Below are 16,952 nucleotides of genomic sequence, written 5' to 3' on the forward strand. Positions count from 1 at the left end.
TTTGAAATCACAGATGTGGCTTCAGAATTTGAGAAAAAAGGTGCTACAGAACTGCAATCTGTATCTGAAAGATTGCTCTACACAGGATCATAGTTGCTTCCTCATTACATTTTTAAATGTAGAAAACATATATCTGCCAATATAATTAAAACTAGTCTGCAATTCACTAGTTGCAATTCAGGAAGTGTTTTTACTGTGAAAACAGAATCTTTCCAAGAAGATATCTTCCAACAGCACAACCTACAGTATATTCATATCTTTATTACTTATGGGTTTTTGTTAGCTTGCAAATTTAATCTTCATATCACACACTTCCTTGTTATCCTTCATGTATGCCTCCACCCCAGAGTTATTCCATTAATGATTTCAATGCACTAATTCACAGACTGACACCTGGAAGGTTGTGGAGAAATGGGGCAGGATGGAAGGGAAGGGGGTTCTCAGAGGGAGAAGTTCAAAGTGGTAAAATTGTCACTTGAACAACAGAGATTTCTCCTACACTCAATAGATTTGCTGTCAGATTAAACTGCAATACCTAAAGGATACTGGTTCGCTGTCGATTATTGAGAGATCATGCTGTGAAATGCATGCAGGAAGCATCTAAAATTATTTCACCCCTGAAGCACAGCTTCAATATCTGACTCATATCTCCTAGAAAAAGTATTTCATCTTGTTGCAAAGCTGATGACTTATACCTTTCTGCACATCGGAATCAAAAATATTCCAAAGCATCAAAATAAGTTTTAAAAAAGTCAAAAGCAGAGCTTCATTTCACACATGAACTTCACAATGAAACTGGATATTGTGAAAAACATGCACCACGCCATTACTCTCCCCACCCCTCCAACAATGTCTTAAGTAAAATGAAGTTTGGCACTAATTCAAATAGGTGAAGCTCCTTTAAAGCAAGTTAAGAAAACAAAGTTAATTCCTGAATTTTTAGCATCTTCATATTGCAAGAAGTACACTTAAAGTACAAGAAAAATCCATACACTGATCTAAAGAAGGATCACACTTAGAAGTTGTTCCAATGGCAAAATCATAAATAAAGTGTTCACTTGCACAAATAGACCATACCTATAAATTCAGCGGTTCATAACACGGTGCAGTGGCGCAGTGGTTAGCACTGCAGCCTCACAGCTCCAGCAACCCAAGTTCAATTCTGGGTACTGTCTGTGTCGAGTTTGCAAGTTCTCCCTGTGTCTGCGTGGGTTTTCTCCGGGTGCTCTGGTTTCCTACCACAAGCATAAAGACTTGCAGGTTGGTAGGTAAATTGGCCATTATAAATTGCCCCTAGTATAGGTAGGTGGTAGGGAAATATAGGGACAGGTGCGGATGTGGTAGGAATATGGGATTAGTGTAGGATTAGTATAAATGGGTGGTTGATGGTCGGCACAGACTCGGTGGGCCGAAGGGCCTGTTTCAGTGCTGTATCTCTAAAACTAAAAAAAAAAACTAGAAACTGAAGAGAAATCAAATTTCCTAAAACTAAGCAGATGGCCTTTGCAACAGGGCTAAATATGTTATCAGTGGATGCAAAGAGGAGGCAAAATGAAGAATGCATCAACTAGGTGAGCTGCTCTTGCAGACAGCTGGCACAGACATGATGGGCTGAATAGTCTCCTCCTGTGCTGTAACCATTCTATGACTCTATAACAATTCATAACACATGTGGTGCCCGACAGACATCTGGATCTGAACCACATCACATACTGAGGGTGCCGAGACCACAAGAACAGCCACCTTACAACTCCAATAACCCAATACTGTCAGACTTCTTAGTTTTACATCCTCTTCCTCACCAGGGCGACATCTAGTGCAACCCAAATACCCACTGCACCAGACCAGGAGTCAGTACAAATAGCAGATAAATCAAGCAGAACATGTAGAGGGATCCAGTACCATCAGATCACAACGTCTCTGTATCTGTGAGGTGTAGAATTGGTGCAATCAACTTTTGAATGTCCCATGGGTGAATATATCCAATCTTAAAAAGATCTAACAAAAGGTACCTCATCTAAACAGTGAGCTGATCAAACATACAACACGATATTCAATCACAGGCTTCACAGGCGTAGGACGCTATACATTGCTTAACTTATTTTCGTCATAAAAAACACAGGGAGGTCATGAAGCAGGCTTTGTAGTGATGGGACAATATAAATGCAGGAAAATTATTTTATTCTGGATAATGGACGAAGAACAGAACAATCAAAATACATATTTAACAAACTGCAAGGTGCATTCAACATACAAAAGATTTTCTCATCCACTCAGTCTGATGGGTGTTGGAGCAAGCTCCCAGAAAAAAAAAGCAGCTGATTCTGGCTAACTAATAGATAGAGTCATAGTCAGAGAGATACTGCACTGAAACAGGCCCTTCGGCCCACTGAGTCTGTGCTGACCAACAACTACCCATTTATACTAATCCTACTTTAATCCCATATTCTCCTACAACCTATCTACACTAGGGGCAATTTACAATGGCCAATTTACCTATCAACCCGCAAGTCTCTGGCTGTGGGAAGAAACCGGAGCACCCGGCGGAAACCCACGCGGTCACAGGGAGAACTTGCAAACTCCGCACAGGCAGTACCCAGAACCGAACCAGGGTTGCTGGAGCTGTGAGGCTGCGGTGCTAACCATTGCGGCACTGGTTTAAGGACACCAGCTGTCTACCAAGAGAAATGAGGTTAAAGGTTTTAGGGATGCCCAATAACTATGTGGATAGCAATTTCAGAAATATTTAGATATATGATCAAACATTCTATGAGAACACAATAGTTCCTGTGATGCAGTGACCAAACAGTTGCACCAGTCTGACTGCAGTAGCAAAGCAGTCAACTGAGGGGGAATTTGTGGTGGCCCGCCAACTCGTGATGGAAGTTATAACATTCTTACTTTATACAGTTGTATACCTTTCCCCAAATCCACATGTTATGTATATAAAAAAAACACTGCAAGTGTGCACCATAGCAGACATTATACAGGCTCAACTCAACAATCTAGCTGAAATCTGTCACAGTAGATAGTCTTTTGGCAGCCTTATGTCGGTTGCTATGGCGATGTTTGCACTTCATTTTCACAAACCAGTTTTCTATTCATTAAATGAAGAATCAGGATCCTGAATTTTGTGTGATTTGACAGTTGGATACAAATGAAAGGGCTGTGATTAATTTTGAGAAAAGTCCCACTCATATTTGTTTCAACATGTTTTGTTCACTTTTTATTCAGAACTTAAAGAAGAAGCCATGTTCTGCCCAATGCAGTTTCTATCATTCCAGATTGTGTGTGCGTTTGCGTTTCTGTGTAGGCGTATGGCACAAATGCCTGTAACTCTGTCCTACTGAGTGCAATTGAAGATGGTTAACGAGCCACTACAATACTCATGTGAATGCTCTTTAATATATGCACACGAGGGGACCCTTAATGTTGCTCACAGGTGGTCGCCAAGACCAGAGTTGGAGGATTTAGGGCCCAGCTCCATCAAACAAACTAGAGTATTTTTCATAACATGGGCTTAAACAACCAGCTGGAAGTCTAGCACTTGCTGGTCATTGAGGTCACACATGTGCAAAGACTTGAAACAAAGTTTATTTGCTACAAGGAAGAGAGGGCACTTCCAATTTCCTCTGACAAAAGCTTAGCCTTCCACGAGTATGCTGAATTGTCTTTGGCTTAAGCACACAATGACATCTCACCAAGGCAAGGCAATCAGCTGGACAAGTCAAATTATTTTTCTTTTGAAAGTTCTCACGGTTAGTGCACAAAATAAATGTTTTCAACTGAATTACAACAAATGATTTTTCCCTTCTAAAGTTTTCTGAGGGAGACTAATATCAGAGGCTTCTTACTAGAATATTAAACAGATTGTTGCATCTTTTTAGGAGTGGCTTTTTAAAATTGGAAGGACAAACAATTATAAAACTGAATATGAAACAAATTCTCATAATTCTTGACCAACTATCTCTGCAACAAGACAGAGTTACTAAAGGGTTCTGCTTAAATAATAATTTTAAATTAGGATTTTTTTTTATTCAAACCTGAATGGTATAGTCCTTTTAGGATTTCCCACTTCTTTAATCTTTCTTTTCTATTGTCTGAGTTGTCTACCAAATATGAAAAGGAATCCAGCTGCTCTAACCATTTATAATAGATTACAGATATGCAAGCATTAAAAATAGCAAAACTTCAGTTGTCACACGCATACAGATACACAGAAAACACTGGAAGGAAGGCAAGTTGAATCAAATAGGAACATAACTCAACTCTGAGGCTCCTGAGAGAGAGTAGGCTTTGGAATGGCAAAACTGGTTAGATGGATTTCCAAAAGGATAATTTTATGAATTTTTAAAATGTGTTTATATTACAAATTATACTTTAATACCATGTCCTTGGGTTACAGACAAAAGCCAAAAATACTTGGAAGTGAATTCGTTGGTTCCCTTTCTCCTCCCTGCTTCTTGATCGATAGTTTACATTTGACCTTGTTGTGTTGGATGGTAGGTACCCTACATGTTCAGCAGTGACTGAGTATATCTGAATTCCAATCAGGCACAGGTATATAATTAGAGAATGATACAGCACAGGAGGCCATTCAGCCCATCATGCTTGAGCCAGCTTTCTGAAGGAGCTATCTGAGTAAGAGAATGTTATAACTGCAGTCACAAGCTGGTTGGTCACCATCATTTCGTCTGCAAAGTTTTCCTTATCAAGTATTTATGCAATTCACTTTTGAAAGTTATTATTGAACCTGCTTCATCACCCTTTCATTCCAGATCATCATAATTCGCTGCATAACAAAATTCTCTTCAGCTCCCTTCTGGTTTCTTGGCTAATTACCTTCAATCTGTATCTTTTGGTTACCACCTTTTCTCCTAGCGGAAACAGTTTCTCCTTATCTACGCCATCAAAACCCTTCATGATTTTTAACAGCTCCAGTAAACATCTCTTAAGTTTCTTTGCTCTATGGAAAACAACCCTGGCTTCACTAGACTCTCCACGTAACTGCAGTCCTGTATTCCTGGCAGCATTCCAATACATCTCCTCTGCACTCTCTCTCGGGCCTTGACATCCGTCCTAAAATGTGGTTCCCAGAATTGGGCACAAATCTTCCAGCTGGGGCCTAACCAGTGATTGATAAAAAATGTAGTGCAACTTCCTTGCTTTTGTACTCTACCAGTTTACAAAGCCAAGGATCCCGTATGCTTTTTCAACTGTTGTCGCAACTTGCTCTGCTACCTTCAAATATTTGTGTGCATACACGCCCAGGTCTCTCTGTTCCTGCAGCACATTTAAAATGTACCATTCAGTCTAGATTGCCTCTACACATTCTTCCCACCAAAGCACATCTCTGCGTTAAGTTGCATTGGCCATGTTCTGCCCATTTCACCAGTCTGTCTATGTTATCCTGAAGTCAACGATCTTCTTCACTGTTTATTACCTTTGCGAGTTTCACATCATTTGCAAACATTGAAATTATGCCCTCATTACCTAAGGTCAGGTCATTAATATGCATCAAAGCCTGAGCGAAACATCACTGTATACTTCCCTCCAATGTGATAAACAACGGTTCACCATTGCTTTCTGTCCCTTAGCTACTTTTGTACCTATGCTGCCACTGCTCCTTTAATCCCATGGATTTTTGAGAATATATGGTGCTTTATCAAATGCCTTTGAAAGTCCATTTACACAATGATTAACCTATAATTTTTCGAAGTGATAATTAATTTTGATTATTACCTTTAAAAGATTCCCCACTAACATTACGCTGACTGGCCCTCTGCCCCTATCCCTCTCCCCTTTTTTAAAAAGCAGTGCAAAATTTGCTAACTTCCAATTCGCTTCCAATCCAAGGAGGATTGGAAGAGTGTGGCCAGAGCCTCCGCTATCTCCAACCTTACTTCCTACAGCAATCTAGGATGTATCCCAACTGGACTGGGTGACTTTTGTACTTTGAGCACTGCCAACATTTCAAACACCCTTTTCATTTAAAAAAAAAAATTCGTTCATGGGATATGGGCATCACTGACAAGGCTGGCATTTCTTGCCCATCCCTAATTGCCCACGAGAAGGTGGTGGTGGTGAGCTGCCTTCTTGAACCGCTGCAGTCCATGCGGGGTAGGTACATCCACAGTGCTGTTAGGAAGAGAGTGCCAGGATTTTGATCCATCAACAGTGAAGGAATGGCAATATAATTCCAAGTCAAGATGGTGTGTGGCTTGGAGGGGGAACTTGCTGGTGGTGATGTTCCCATGCGCCTGCTGCCCTTGTCTTTCTAGGTGGTAGAGGTCATGGGTTTGCAGGGTGCTGTCGAAGCAGCCTTGGTGCGTTGCTGCAGTGCATCTTGTAGATGGTACACCCTGCTGCCACTGTGCGTCGGTGGTGGAGGGAGTAAATGTTTGTAGATGGGGTGCCAATCAAGTGGGCTGCTTTGTCCTGGATGGTGTTGAGCTTCTTGAGTGTTGTTGGAGCTGCACCCATCCAGGCAAGTGGAGAGTATTCCATCACTTTACTGATGATTGAGAATAGACAGATATGGCGTTAATTGGCTGGGTTGGATTTGTCCTGCTTTCTGTGTACAGGACATACCGGAGCAATTTTCTACGTTGTCGGGTAGATGCCAGTGTTGTCGCTGTACTGGAACAGTGTGGCTAGGGGCGCAGGTAGTTCTGGAGCACATGTCTTCAGTACTATTGCCGGAATGTTGTCAGGGCCCATTGCCTTTGCAGTATCCACTGCCTTCAGTCGTTTCTTGATATCATGCGGAGTGAATCGAATTGGCTGAAGACTGGCATCTGCGATGCTGGGGACTTCAGGAGGAGGTTGAGATGAATCATCCACTCGGCACTTCTGGCTGAAGATTGCTACAAATGCTTCAGCCTTATCTTGTGCACTGATGTACTGGGCTCCCCCATCATTGAGGATGGGGAAATTTGTGCGGCCACCTCCTCCTGTCAGTTGCTTAATTGTCCACCACCATTTACGACTGGATGTGGTAGGACTGCTGAGCTTAGATCTGATCTGTTGGTTATGGGATCACTTAGTTCTGTCTATCGCATTCTGCTTCCACTGTCTGGCACACAAGTAGTCCTGAGTTGTAGCTGCACCGGGTTGACACCCTCATTTTGAGGTATGCCTGGTGCTGCTCCTGGCATGCCCTCCTACACTCTTCATTGAACCAGGGTTGATCCCCCAGCATGATGGTAATGGTAGAGTGGGGGACATGCCGGGCCATGAGGTTACAGATTGCAGGTGAATACAATTCTGCTGCTGCTGATGGTCCACAGCGCCTCACGGATGCCCAGTTTTGCATTGCTGGATCTGTTCGAAATCTATCCCATTTAGCACGGTAGTACTCCCACATAACATGATGGAGGGTATCCTCAATCTGAAGACTGGAATTCGTCTCCACCAGGACTGTGTGGTGGTCATTCCTACCAATACAGTCATGGACAGATGCATCTCTTGGCAGGCAGATTGGTGAGGAGGAGGCCAAGTATGTTTCTCCCTCTTGTTGGTTCCTTTACCACCTGCCGCATACCCGGTCTAGCAGCTATGTCCTTTACGATTTGGCCAGCTCAGTCAGTAGTGGTGCTACTGAGCCACTCTTGGTGATGGACATTGAAGTCCCCCACCCAGAGTACATTCTGTTCCCTTGCTACCCTCAGTGCTTCCTCCAAGTGGTGTTCAACATGGAGGAGTACTGATTCATCAGCTGAGGGGGGGTGGTAGCTGGTAATCAGCAGGAGGTTTCCTTGCCCATGTTTGACCTGATGCCATGAGACTTCATGGGGTCTGGAGTCGAAGTTCAGGACTCCCAAGGCAACTCCGTCCCTGCAACTCTGCTGGGTCTGTCCTGCCGGTGGACAATTTCTCTGCTACTTCCTCCTTTACTGTGGCATTAGCAACATCCAGTGCCTAGTCTACACTCAAGCCATCTCCTCTTTGAAGGCCTCCCAATGCTCAAAGGTATGGCGTACACTTGGCACGTGCAATAGGTGATTGTTAGATGAAGACGACACATTGGGGACAAAGTGAAGCAAAGGTCAGCTGCAGACTCCTATCCAAAGCCAAGTTCACACTCCAGGTAACAGAAAAGAGGTATCTCAAGAATGGAGCATAGACAGAAATAGCGAGAGTGGGGATGAGCTGGTGCTGAAGTCAGGGCAGAACAGGAAGGCTGGGAGCCCTTGGAGTGGTAAGAAGCAGGGGGAACTGCTGTCTCTAGATCACTGATGTGGAGGTGGAAGCAGATGCCAGAGTTTGAAAACACTTGGTCCGAAGAAGGGTCACTGACCCGAAACGTTAACTCTGTTTCTCTTTCCACAGATGCTGCCAGACCTGCTGAGTGATTCCAGCATTTCTTGTTTTTGTTTCAGATTTCCAGCATCTGCAGTATTTTGCTTTTATATTAATGAAAACACTTGGGTTTGGTGAAGCATCTTAAGTGCTGACAAGTCATTTTCCTTGCACATGTAGAAAAGGCAGCTGGTCAAGACAAGGATGGAAGAATGAACTTTCCATGCTCAAGACACTTTCTTGTTCAAATTGGGCCTCAGTTACACAGGTTTTATTCTATTTTTGGTCAGCTTTTATGTCCAGATAAAGTGTGACTCCAGCAGCCATAATTCACTGTGTTGCTGATACACAAAAACATTGATGCTGAAAGATTAACAACTGTCAGATTATCAAAATGATCTCAGGAAGTCATCTAATTTTAGTATATACAACTGTAAAAAGTTGTGTACAGTTAGTGATATTGGAGATCAGGAAACATCTTGCATGCAGAACACTGCTCTTCATATCTGGAGAAAGGAAACTAAAGACAAGTTAACAGTCTCCTTTCACTAATTTCGAGGGAGCGTTTGCAATCCCTAGAGTTTCTCAAAGGCATGTGGCTAAAACCTTGAAGCACCAAAGCAGGAGGTGTTGTGGTGCATTTCAGCACACTGTTTTGCTCAGTGGTTTACCCATTTGTTCAAAGGAGATGGTCATTCTTACTGTGGAGAAACTGGCACTTAAAAATACAGAACTTTGCTCGATTGCGAAAACTATGCAGAATAAGAGACTGATTAAATTGTGTTACGATCTGCAGTGTAAAATTAAGAAAATGTGAGAAACACTTCAGTTTGTTCTTAGTATTTCAATACTTCTTAAAAAAAATTAACATTTTCACAAGAGCTTAAATAAAACCTTAGTTTCATTATAAATCTTTTTCCTTAGGGGTAATAGCATTATTTAAGAAACCTTTACTTATTTGACAAGAAATAATATGAATACATTTTTTAGCATTTCATCAAATAAGTGCTACCACATCTTAAAGACACTCTTGGCAAGTTTTAATAAATGACAAGTTAAAATGCAAGTATTCATGAATAGGCAATTTTGCATATTCTTCTCACTTCATCTTTCCTACACAGCAAACTTGTTTAAGTTTAGCAAAGCTGACACACGGCTCACACTGTCATGGAGATTAAGCAAACTCAGTCACTATTTTAATATTTATAACAGAACTACTCGGCATGAACAAACAGATACACTTGAATTGAGGAATGCCTCATAGCTGTTTAAGAATATGAGGAAGCTCCACAAATTGTTGAAAACATTTTAAATGCTGTGTTTAATTTCATAAGTGAACGAATGATGGATCCAAAATTAAGTATTTAGATGGACTTCCCTGTGTGGTAACACAGCAATTATATAGGGTCGAGACAATAGTTTGTGTGTACAACACCCTAACCCACTGAGTTTCTTATCTTGTTGTGCCGCCATAATTAAGTCATAATTAAGTCAATAAAAAAGACAAGCGCTTCCCAGTAGTGGAGGAAGGAATATTTCAAGAGTCACCCAGAGAACTCTTGCACATTTCCTGATCGACATTACCTGGAGCACGGAGGACTGAGAAAATGTTGGCACTCTCACTGCTGCAGATAGTTTGAGTGGGGGAGAACAACAGAAAACTATAAAGTCCTTAAAAAGAGGGAAGCCTCATCCCCAAAAAGACTCATTGGTTTCTCTCTTATCGAATAGTAAATCAACCTTGCGTCACATAACTTCGAATGAAATTTTTCGTTCCACACTTAATACTGAGCCACAATGTTTGCAACTGCTGAATTGATCTTTCTACAATCAAAGCAGTGTTCTGATCTGTAACTGACCCAAGCTTTCATTTTAAGTCTACAGATCAATTATACTTTGTAGTCTTAAAGGGACACTTTTAGATTAAGCAGCAGAATAATATCATGTGTTCTACATAAAACAATATTCCTGTTATAAGAGAGTTTCTGAGAGCATTGTCACAGGAGAGTTGCTATTATTGCACTGAATTTACAACACAGTAAAGGCCATTTGGCCCAACTGGTCTGTGCTGGTGTTTATGCTCCACACAAGTCTCCTCCCACCTTACTTCATCTAAACTTGGCAGCACATCGGTATATTCCTTTCTGCTTCATGTATCGGTCTTGCTTCCCCTTAAACGTATCTGTGCTATTCACCACAACCACTTCATGTGGTAGCAAGCTTCACATTTAACTACTCTCCGGGTAAAGAAGTTTCTCCTAGATTCCTTGTGGGATTTATTCATTATTATATTTGAGAACGAGTTTTTCCTCTCTTCTTGCCCATTCTTTCTGGTGTAAACAATGTTACACATTCCTTGTCTGACATATCCTACTTCCTGCGGCACCATTAATTATAGGACAACTTATTCCACTTGCCCCACTTAAAAGCAAAAGACTTCTGCCTGGTTACCTGATATCATGCTTTGGTGCAAATGCAAAACACTAAAAAGGGAAGCAAAAGTTAGTGAAGGCTGGATGTTTCTAACCTGCAGCATGGACCTTCGACTTACAATAAGAGGTACAGCCTACTGGCTGCAAATATATTAACAAAGGTGCACACATGGATTGCCGGTAAAGATTGAAACTATACTTATTTGGTACTGGCACAGATTAAAGAACCCTTATAATGCAAGTTCCATGCATTCATATACTATTTTTTTCCACTGGTACATCTTTAGTTTGATATGTAAATGTAGAAATACCTATAAACAACATAAATAAAACATACCTCCATTGCAACTGCAGCAATGTCCTGGTCATAGTGTTCCAATTTATTGGGGAAAAATGTCATGTTGTACGGCAGACCTTCACACCGGTGGATGGTTATAGGTTCACAGGTGAAAAGACTGTGACCCTGGGTCAAACGTCCCACCAGCAGGACTAAAAAGGAAACGAAGATGTGCACTGAACCTTTCATTGTGGGAATGTAATTGAAGAACTGCTGTTACAGAACTAATGACACTCTGATCCAACTCCAAGTGTCAAGAACAGCAGCAGTCTTTACCCACTCTTGATAGTGAGCTGCATTCTTTATTCTGTTGGTAGATTGCATTAATAATACTGATTAATGCAAATTGTTTTGCATCACCAGAGTGCTTCTGAAGTCATGAAATTCCAAAAGTTCATCTTCTGTTCATCAAACTGAATGCTGCAAACAAAATATTTTAAGTTAGGGCACTAAAAACATTTTAATTCAGCATATCCACAGCACAGTTTATCATTTACTTATTAACATAGATGTCATTTCCAAATAAAGTGTTCACATGTGAAACTGCTTCCGTGAAGGAAATGTTTCCGGCAGAACTACAACTATATGGAATGAAAGTGTAATAGGATTTCAAATTAAAACAGATAAGTAACATCAAAATGCATAACTTTAAATTAATAAAACATACATTTAATAAACAGTACAAAGAATTTCTTTACTCAAAGAATGAGAAATGTTTGGAAGCAACTGGCAGACAGGTAATGGGGGCAAAAAACACTATGGTCCTAAAACGCAGCTGGATGCTAGTGTGTGTGAGTTTAGAGTACTAAGATGATGAGCTTTAATGAAATAATAAATAGCTTTTTTTCACTTATCTTTTATTTTTCACATATTGTTCTCAAAACAGCAGTGGTTTCATATTTACATTTAGGAACGTAATTGATGTTGATTTTTTCCTTACTTTAAAAGAGAGATGACTAGTTTGTACCATCATTTCTCTACACTTCAAAACTCAATTTCTCAAAGCACAAAGAAATGATTGGCATTAGCTGCAAGTAGAATACAAACCTTTCAAAAAAATTCTCCATCACCGATAAGTAGAAAGTTACAAAGCATTGCAATTTGGAACGATTCTTGAACTTTTCACACTTCTGGTAAAAAATAATAGGGGAAGAGGAAGACCCTCTGCCCTCTATCTCTCTCCTCCCCGCCCCCATCACTACAAGAAAGTTGCGACTGCAGGGAAGTCTAATCACCATATCCCATGTTGTGAACACTATGAGGCTCCACTTTAACCTACACTTAGAAAGGCTACGATCTCCAGAAGCAGCTCTGCCACCTCCGTTGTTTCCGCATGCTTCACCAACACACGGTTTTCATCCCACATATTATTTGCAGAACTGCTTTTCTTCGGCTTCGACTACCAGTGTGTTCTCAGACAGGGCCCCAGTTCATCCAGAGACAGCCCCAATTATAACCCCCTCGCTCCTTCCTCTCAGCAACGCCATCACCTCTAATCCCCAGGGGCGGAATACTCCGCCAGGAGAACCGCGGCTCCGTTCCGGGCCTGGGAGAAACTACACAAGACCGCGATTATAGACAGATTCTTCAACGGAGGATACTAAGTTGGAAATGCACCTTCTACTCCCTCACCTGTTGCTGCTCTGCCCGCGGCTCCCGCTCGCCTCTCGGACTGTTGCTTCCTACGCGTGGCGGCGAATGCTGTCTATGGGAACGCGGCCCGGATCGGAGCCACGCCCCCTCCCAGGAATAGTCACATCCGAACAAACCTGACTGCTGCACCTCCAGCGCTGTGACTACCAACAACTGCTGATCTGTTGCTTGTTCCAGTCCACCGATTTACAGTTTATGCAAAACAGAGGCAAGAAAAACCCACTCAGCCCCATCAGTGACCACCCTTTCCCAACCCGTGAGCTGCTTTGTTCATTCCAGGCAGAGGCCAATTTCAGAAAAAAAAACTTTGGGAAAATTCTCTCCACTCCATAATGTAATCGTGCAAGCTCCTGCAGACCACATAATGGATCACTTCCCAATCTTGGCTGACAACAACCACCCCTCCCCATCCATGGTCCTCCTCCCTCAGGAATTTATCAAGTCCCTCCCTAAAAGGGGCTAAACTCACAAAGCATGTCAGTGTCAACAACCTGTGCTGCTTAAAAGAAGGTTAAACGGCTGCCTTACAAATTTTGGAAAGGCCACTGGGTTAGGTCCTTTCGACATAGTATGCCAAGGGGCTGGAAACTGTGTGAAACCCCTCGAGCTGTATACAACAAATATGCACATTGCATATAAAATGGAATAGCAAGAGTCATGAGGCACCTTATGCTCTGTATTGAAGGAATCTGATCTCTGTTGTACTTTGAGAAATGTCAAATTTGAACTACTGTAATTTTTTTTACAATTTTTTTATGAACAAAGAATATTTTGGGGAAAAAAACTAGGCCATCTTTGTGTGCAGCTGCATTAAGCTTATGAAGGATGGGTCTGGCCACATCACTGCGGAACACTCCAATTATTTGGACTGCATTGGACACTGGTCCCTTGTTTGTGCAGTAAAACACCTTTGACATGGAGCATTCTGCAACTGGACCCTTACAAACTCGAGCATCCAGAATAAAAAGTATGGTGGTAGATGAGCAATGGTGAACATTTAAAGGAACATTTCAAAAAGAGGTGACTGCAGGGATAGTGGATACATTGGTTGTGATCTTCCAAAGTTACCGAGATTCTGTAATGGTCCTGGTATTCTGTGCACGTTGGCATTCCTCTCTGACATTTCTTCCTGGTTCCCACACCCTTGCCAAGTTAGTTTAAACCCTCCCCAATAGTACTAGCAAATTGCCCTGCACAGAAAATAGTCTCAGCTCTGTTCAGGTGCCACCCGTCAGGCCTGTATAGGTCCCACCTTCTCCGGAACTGATCCCAGTGTCCTAGGAATCTAAAGCCCTTTCTCCTGCACCATCTTTTCAGCCACACATTCGTATGCACTATCCTCCTATTTCTACACTCACTTGCATGTGGTGCTGGGAGTAATCCGGAGAATACTACTTTTGAGGTCCTGCTTGCTAATTTTTTACTTAACTCACTAAACTCTTTCTGCAGGACCACATCCCTCTTCCTACCTATGTCATATGAACCACGACTGCTGGCTGTTCACCCTCCCCCCTCAGACTGCTCTGCAGCCGTTCAGTGACATCCTTAATTCTGGCACCAGGGAGGCAACATACGATCCTGGATTCACATCTGCGGCAATAGAAACACCTGTCTATTCTCCTGACTATCAAATCTCCGATAACTGTCTATCTGCTGTGTGCCCCCCTGTGCAGCTGAGCCACCTGTGGTGCCATGGCCTTGGCTCTGGCTGCATTCCCCAGATGAACCATCACTTTCCTCAGTATTCAGAACTGAATACCTGTTGGAGAGTGAGATACAATTAAGGGTCTCCTGCACTACCTGCCTGTTTCTTCTTTACTGTCTGGTGGTCACCCATTCCCTCTCTGCCTGCATACACTTAAGCTGAGGGTTGACCACATCTATAAATGTGCTATCCACGAAGCTGTCATCCTCATGGATGATCAGAGAGGAATACCAAGGTGTCCAGAAATACTGGGAGAGATAGATAGCACTAGAGTAGAGAATAGTAAGTTTTTAGGTGGGGTCAGAATAAGGGAGAAAGTAATAAAGTCTAAATCAGGGTTAATGTGTATGGATGTGAATGCACGGAGTGTGGTTCTTGGGAATGAGGTCAATGAGTCACAGAGTTGTACAGCATAGAAACAGGCCCTTCGGCCCACTACGTCCATGCTGACCATAATGCCTATCTATACTAATCCCACCTGCCTGCATTAATTCCATATCCCTCTATGCCTTGCTCATTCAAGTACCTGTCCAGATGCCTCTTAAATGTCGCTACGGTTCCTGCCTCCACCACCTCCTCTGGCAGCTCATTCTAGATACCCACTATTCTTTGTGTGAAAAATTTACCCCTTTAATCCCCTTTAAACCTCCTCCCTCTTACCTTCAATCTATGCCCTCTAATTTTAGTCACCCCTAACATGGGAAACAGTTTCTGGCTATCAACCCTATCTATGCCTCTCATAATTCTATATACCTCTATCTTGTCCCCACTCAGCCTCCTTCGCTCCAGGGAAAACAGACCCAGCCTATCCAATCTCTCTTTATAACTCAAGCCCTCCAAACCAGGCAACATCCTTGTGAATCTTTTCTGCACCCTCTCTAGCTTAATCACATCTTTCCTGTAGTACAGCGACCAGAACTGCACACAGTAGTCCAAATGCAGCCTAACCAATTTTTTGTACAACTGTAGCATGACGTCCCAACTCTTGTACTCAATGCCTCGGCCAATGAAGGCAAGCATGCCATACGCCTTCTTCACCACCCTGTCTACCTGTGTTGCCACTTTCAGGGAAGTATGTACTTGCACCCCAAGGTCTCTCTGCTCAACAACACTTCCCAGGGCCCTGCCATTCACTGTATATGTCCTGTCCTGGTTTAACTTCCCAAAATGCATCACTTCGCACTTGTCTGCGTTAAATTCCATCTGCCAATCCCTTGTCCACTTTCCCAGTTTATCTATATCCTGTTGTAACCTTAGACAACCTTCTTCACTGTCCACTATACAACTTACTAATCATGCCCCTTACATTCACATCCAAGTCATTAATATATATGACAAACAACAGAGGGCCCAGCTCCAATCTGAAAAACAACCCTCCACTACCACCCTCTGCCTCCTATCAGCAAGCCAATTTTGTATCAAGTTGGCTAGCTCACCCTGGATCCCATGTGTTCGAACCTTCTGGACCAGCCTACCATGCGGGACCTTGTCAACGCCTTGATAAATTCCATGTAGACAACGTCCATTGCCTTGCCCTCGTCAATCCTCTTGGTAACCTCCTCAAAAAACTCAATCAAATTTGTGAGGCATGATTTCCCACGCACAAAGCTATGCTGACTATCCCTAATCAGACCTTGCCTTTCCTAATGCATATAAATCTTGTCTCTCAGAATCTCTTCCAATAACTTTCCCACCACTGATGTAAGGCTCACCGGGCTGTAGTTCCCTGGCTTATCCCTGCTGCCCTTCTTAAATAAAGGCACAACATTAGCTATCCTCCAGTCTTCCGGTACCTCACCCGTGGCTAACAATGATACAAAAATCTCTGCCCGGGCCCCAGCAATCTCCTCCCTTGCTTTCCATAGCTTCCTAGGATACATCTGGTCAGACCCTGGGGATTTATCCACCTTAATGCACTTAAGAACCTCCAAGACCTCCTCCTTTGTAATATTGATATGCTCCAGGACATCGCTGTTCCCTCCCTTGAACTCACTAGCTTCCATGACCTTCTCCACGGTAAATACGGAAGAGAAGTATTCATTTAAGACCTCGCCCATTTCACGTGACTCCACACATAGATTACCACACTGATCCTTAAGGGGACCTACTCTCTCCCTAGCTACCCTTTTACTCTTAATATACTTATAGAATCTTGGATTCTCCTTTACCTTATCTGCCAGGGAAATCTCATGGCCCCTTTTTGCCCTCCTAATTTCCTTCTTAAATGTACTCCGACATCCCCTATACTCCTCGAGGGACTCGCTTGATCCCAGCTGCCTATACCTGATGTATGCCTCCTTCTTTGTCCTGACCAGACCCTCAATATCCCTCGTCAACCAAGGTTCCCTAAATTTGCCAGCCTTGCCCTTCCATCTAACTGGAACATGCCGGCCCTGAACTCTTCCTATCTCACTTTTAAAAGCCTCCCACTTGCCAGATGTCCCTTTACCTGTAAACAGCCTCTCCCATTCAACATTTGAGAGTTCCTGTCTGATGCTATCGAAATTAGCCTTCCCCCAATTTA

General features: G+C 42.6%; 1 protein-coding gene across 3 annotated transcripts in view; it reads right to left on the reverse strand.

The window, feature by feature from the left end:
- Nucleotides 1-12,988, reverse strand: part of LOC137370126 (frizzled-6-like) — a 60,859-nt gene extending 47,871 nt beyond the window's left edge. Inside the window, exons 1-2 of one of the 3 annotated variants that reach the window (XM_068032317.1) lie at nucleotides 12,703-12,988; nucleotides 11,071-11,490 (exon numbers count right to left, since the gene is read on the reverse strand). In XM_068032317.1, the coding sequence (XP_067888418.1) occupies nucleotides 11,071-11,259 (189 nt within the window). In that variant the 5' untranslated portion in view covers nucleotides 11,260-11,490; nucleotides 12,703-12,988. Of the gene's footprint in view, nucleotides 1-11,070; nucleotides 11,491-12,117; nucleotides 12,210-12,687 lie in introns of those variants that run through there. The other 2 variants (XM_068032319.1, XM_068032320.1) reach the window with 2 other exon arrangements.
- Between the last annotated feature and the right edge of the window lie 3,964 nt (nucleotides 12,989-16,952).

The sequence above is a fragment of the Heterodontus francisci genome, chromosome 5, assembly GCF_036365525.1.
Source record: "Heterodontus francisci isolate sHetFra1 chromosome 5, sHetFra1.hap1, whole genome shotgun sequence".
In the NCBI taxonomy this organism is placed as follows: Eukaryota; Metazoa; Chordata; class Chondrichthyes; order Heterodontiformes; family Heterodontidae; genus Heterodontus; species Heterodontus francisci.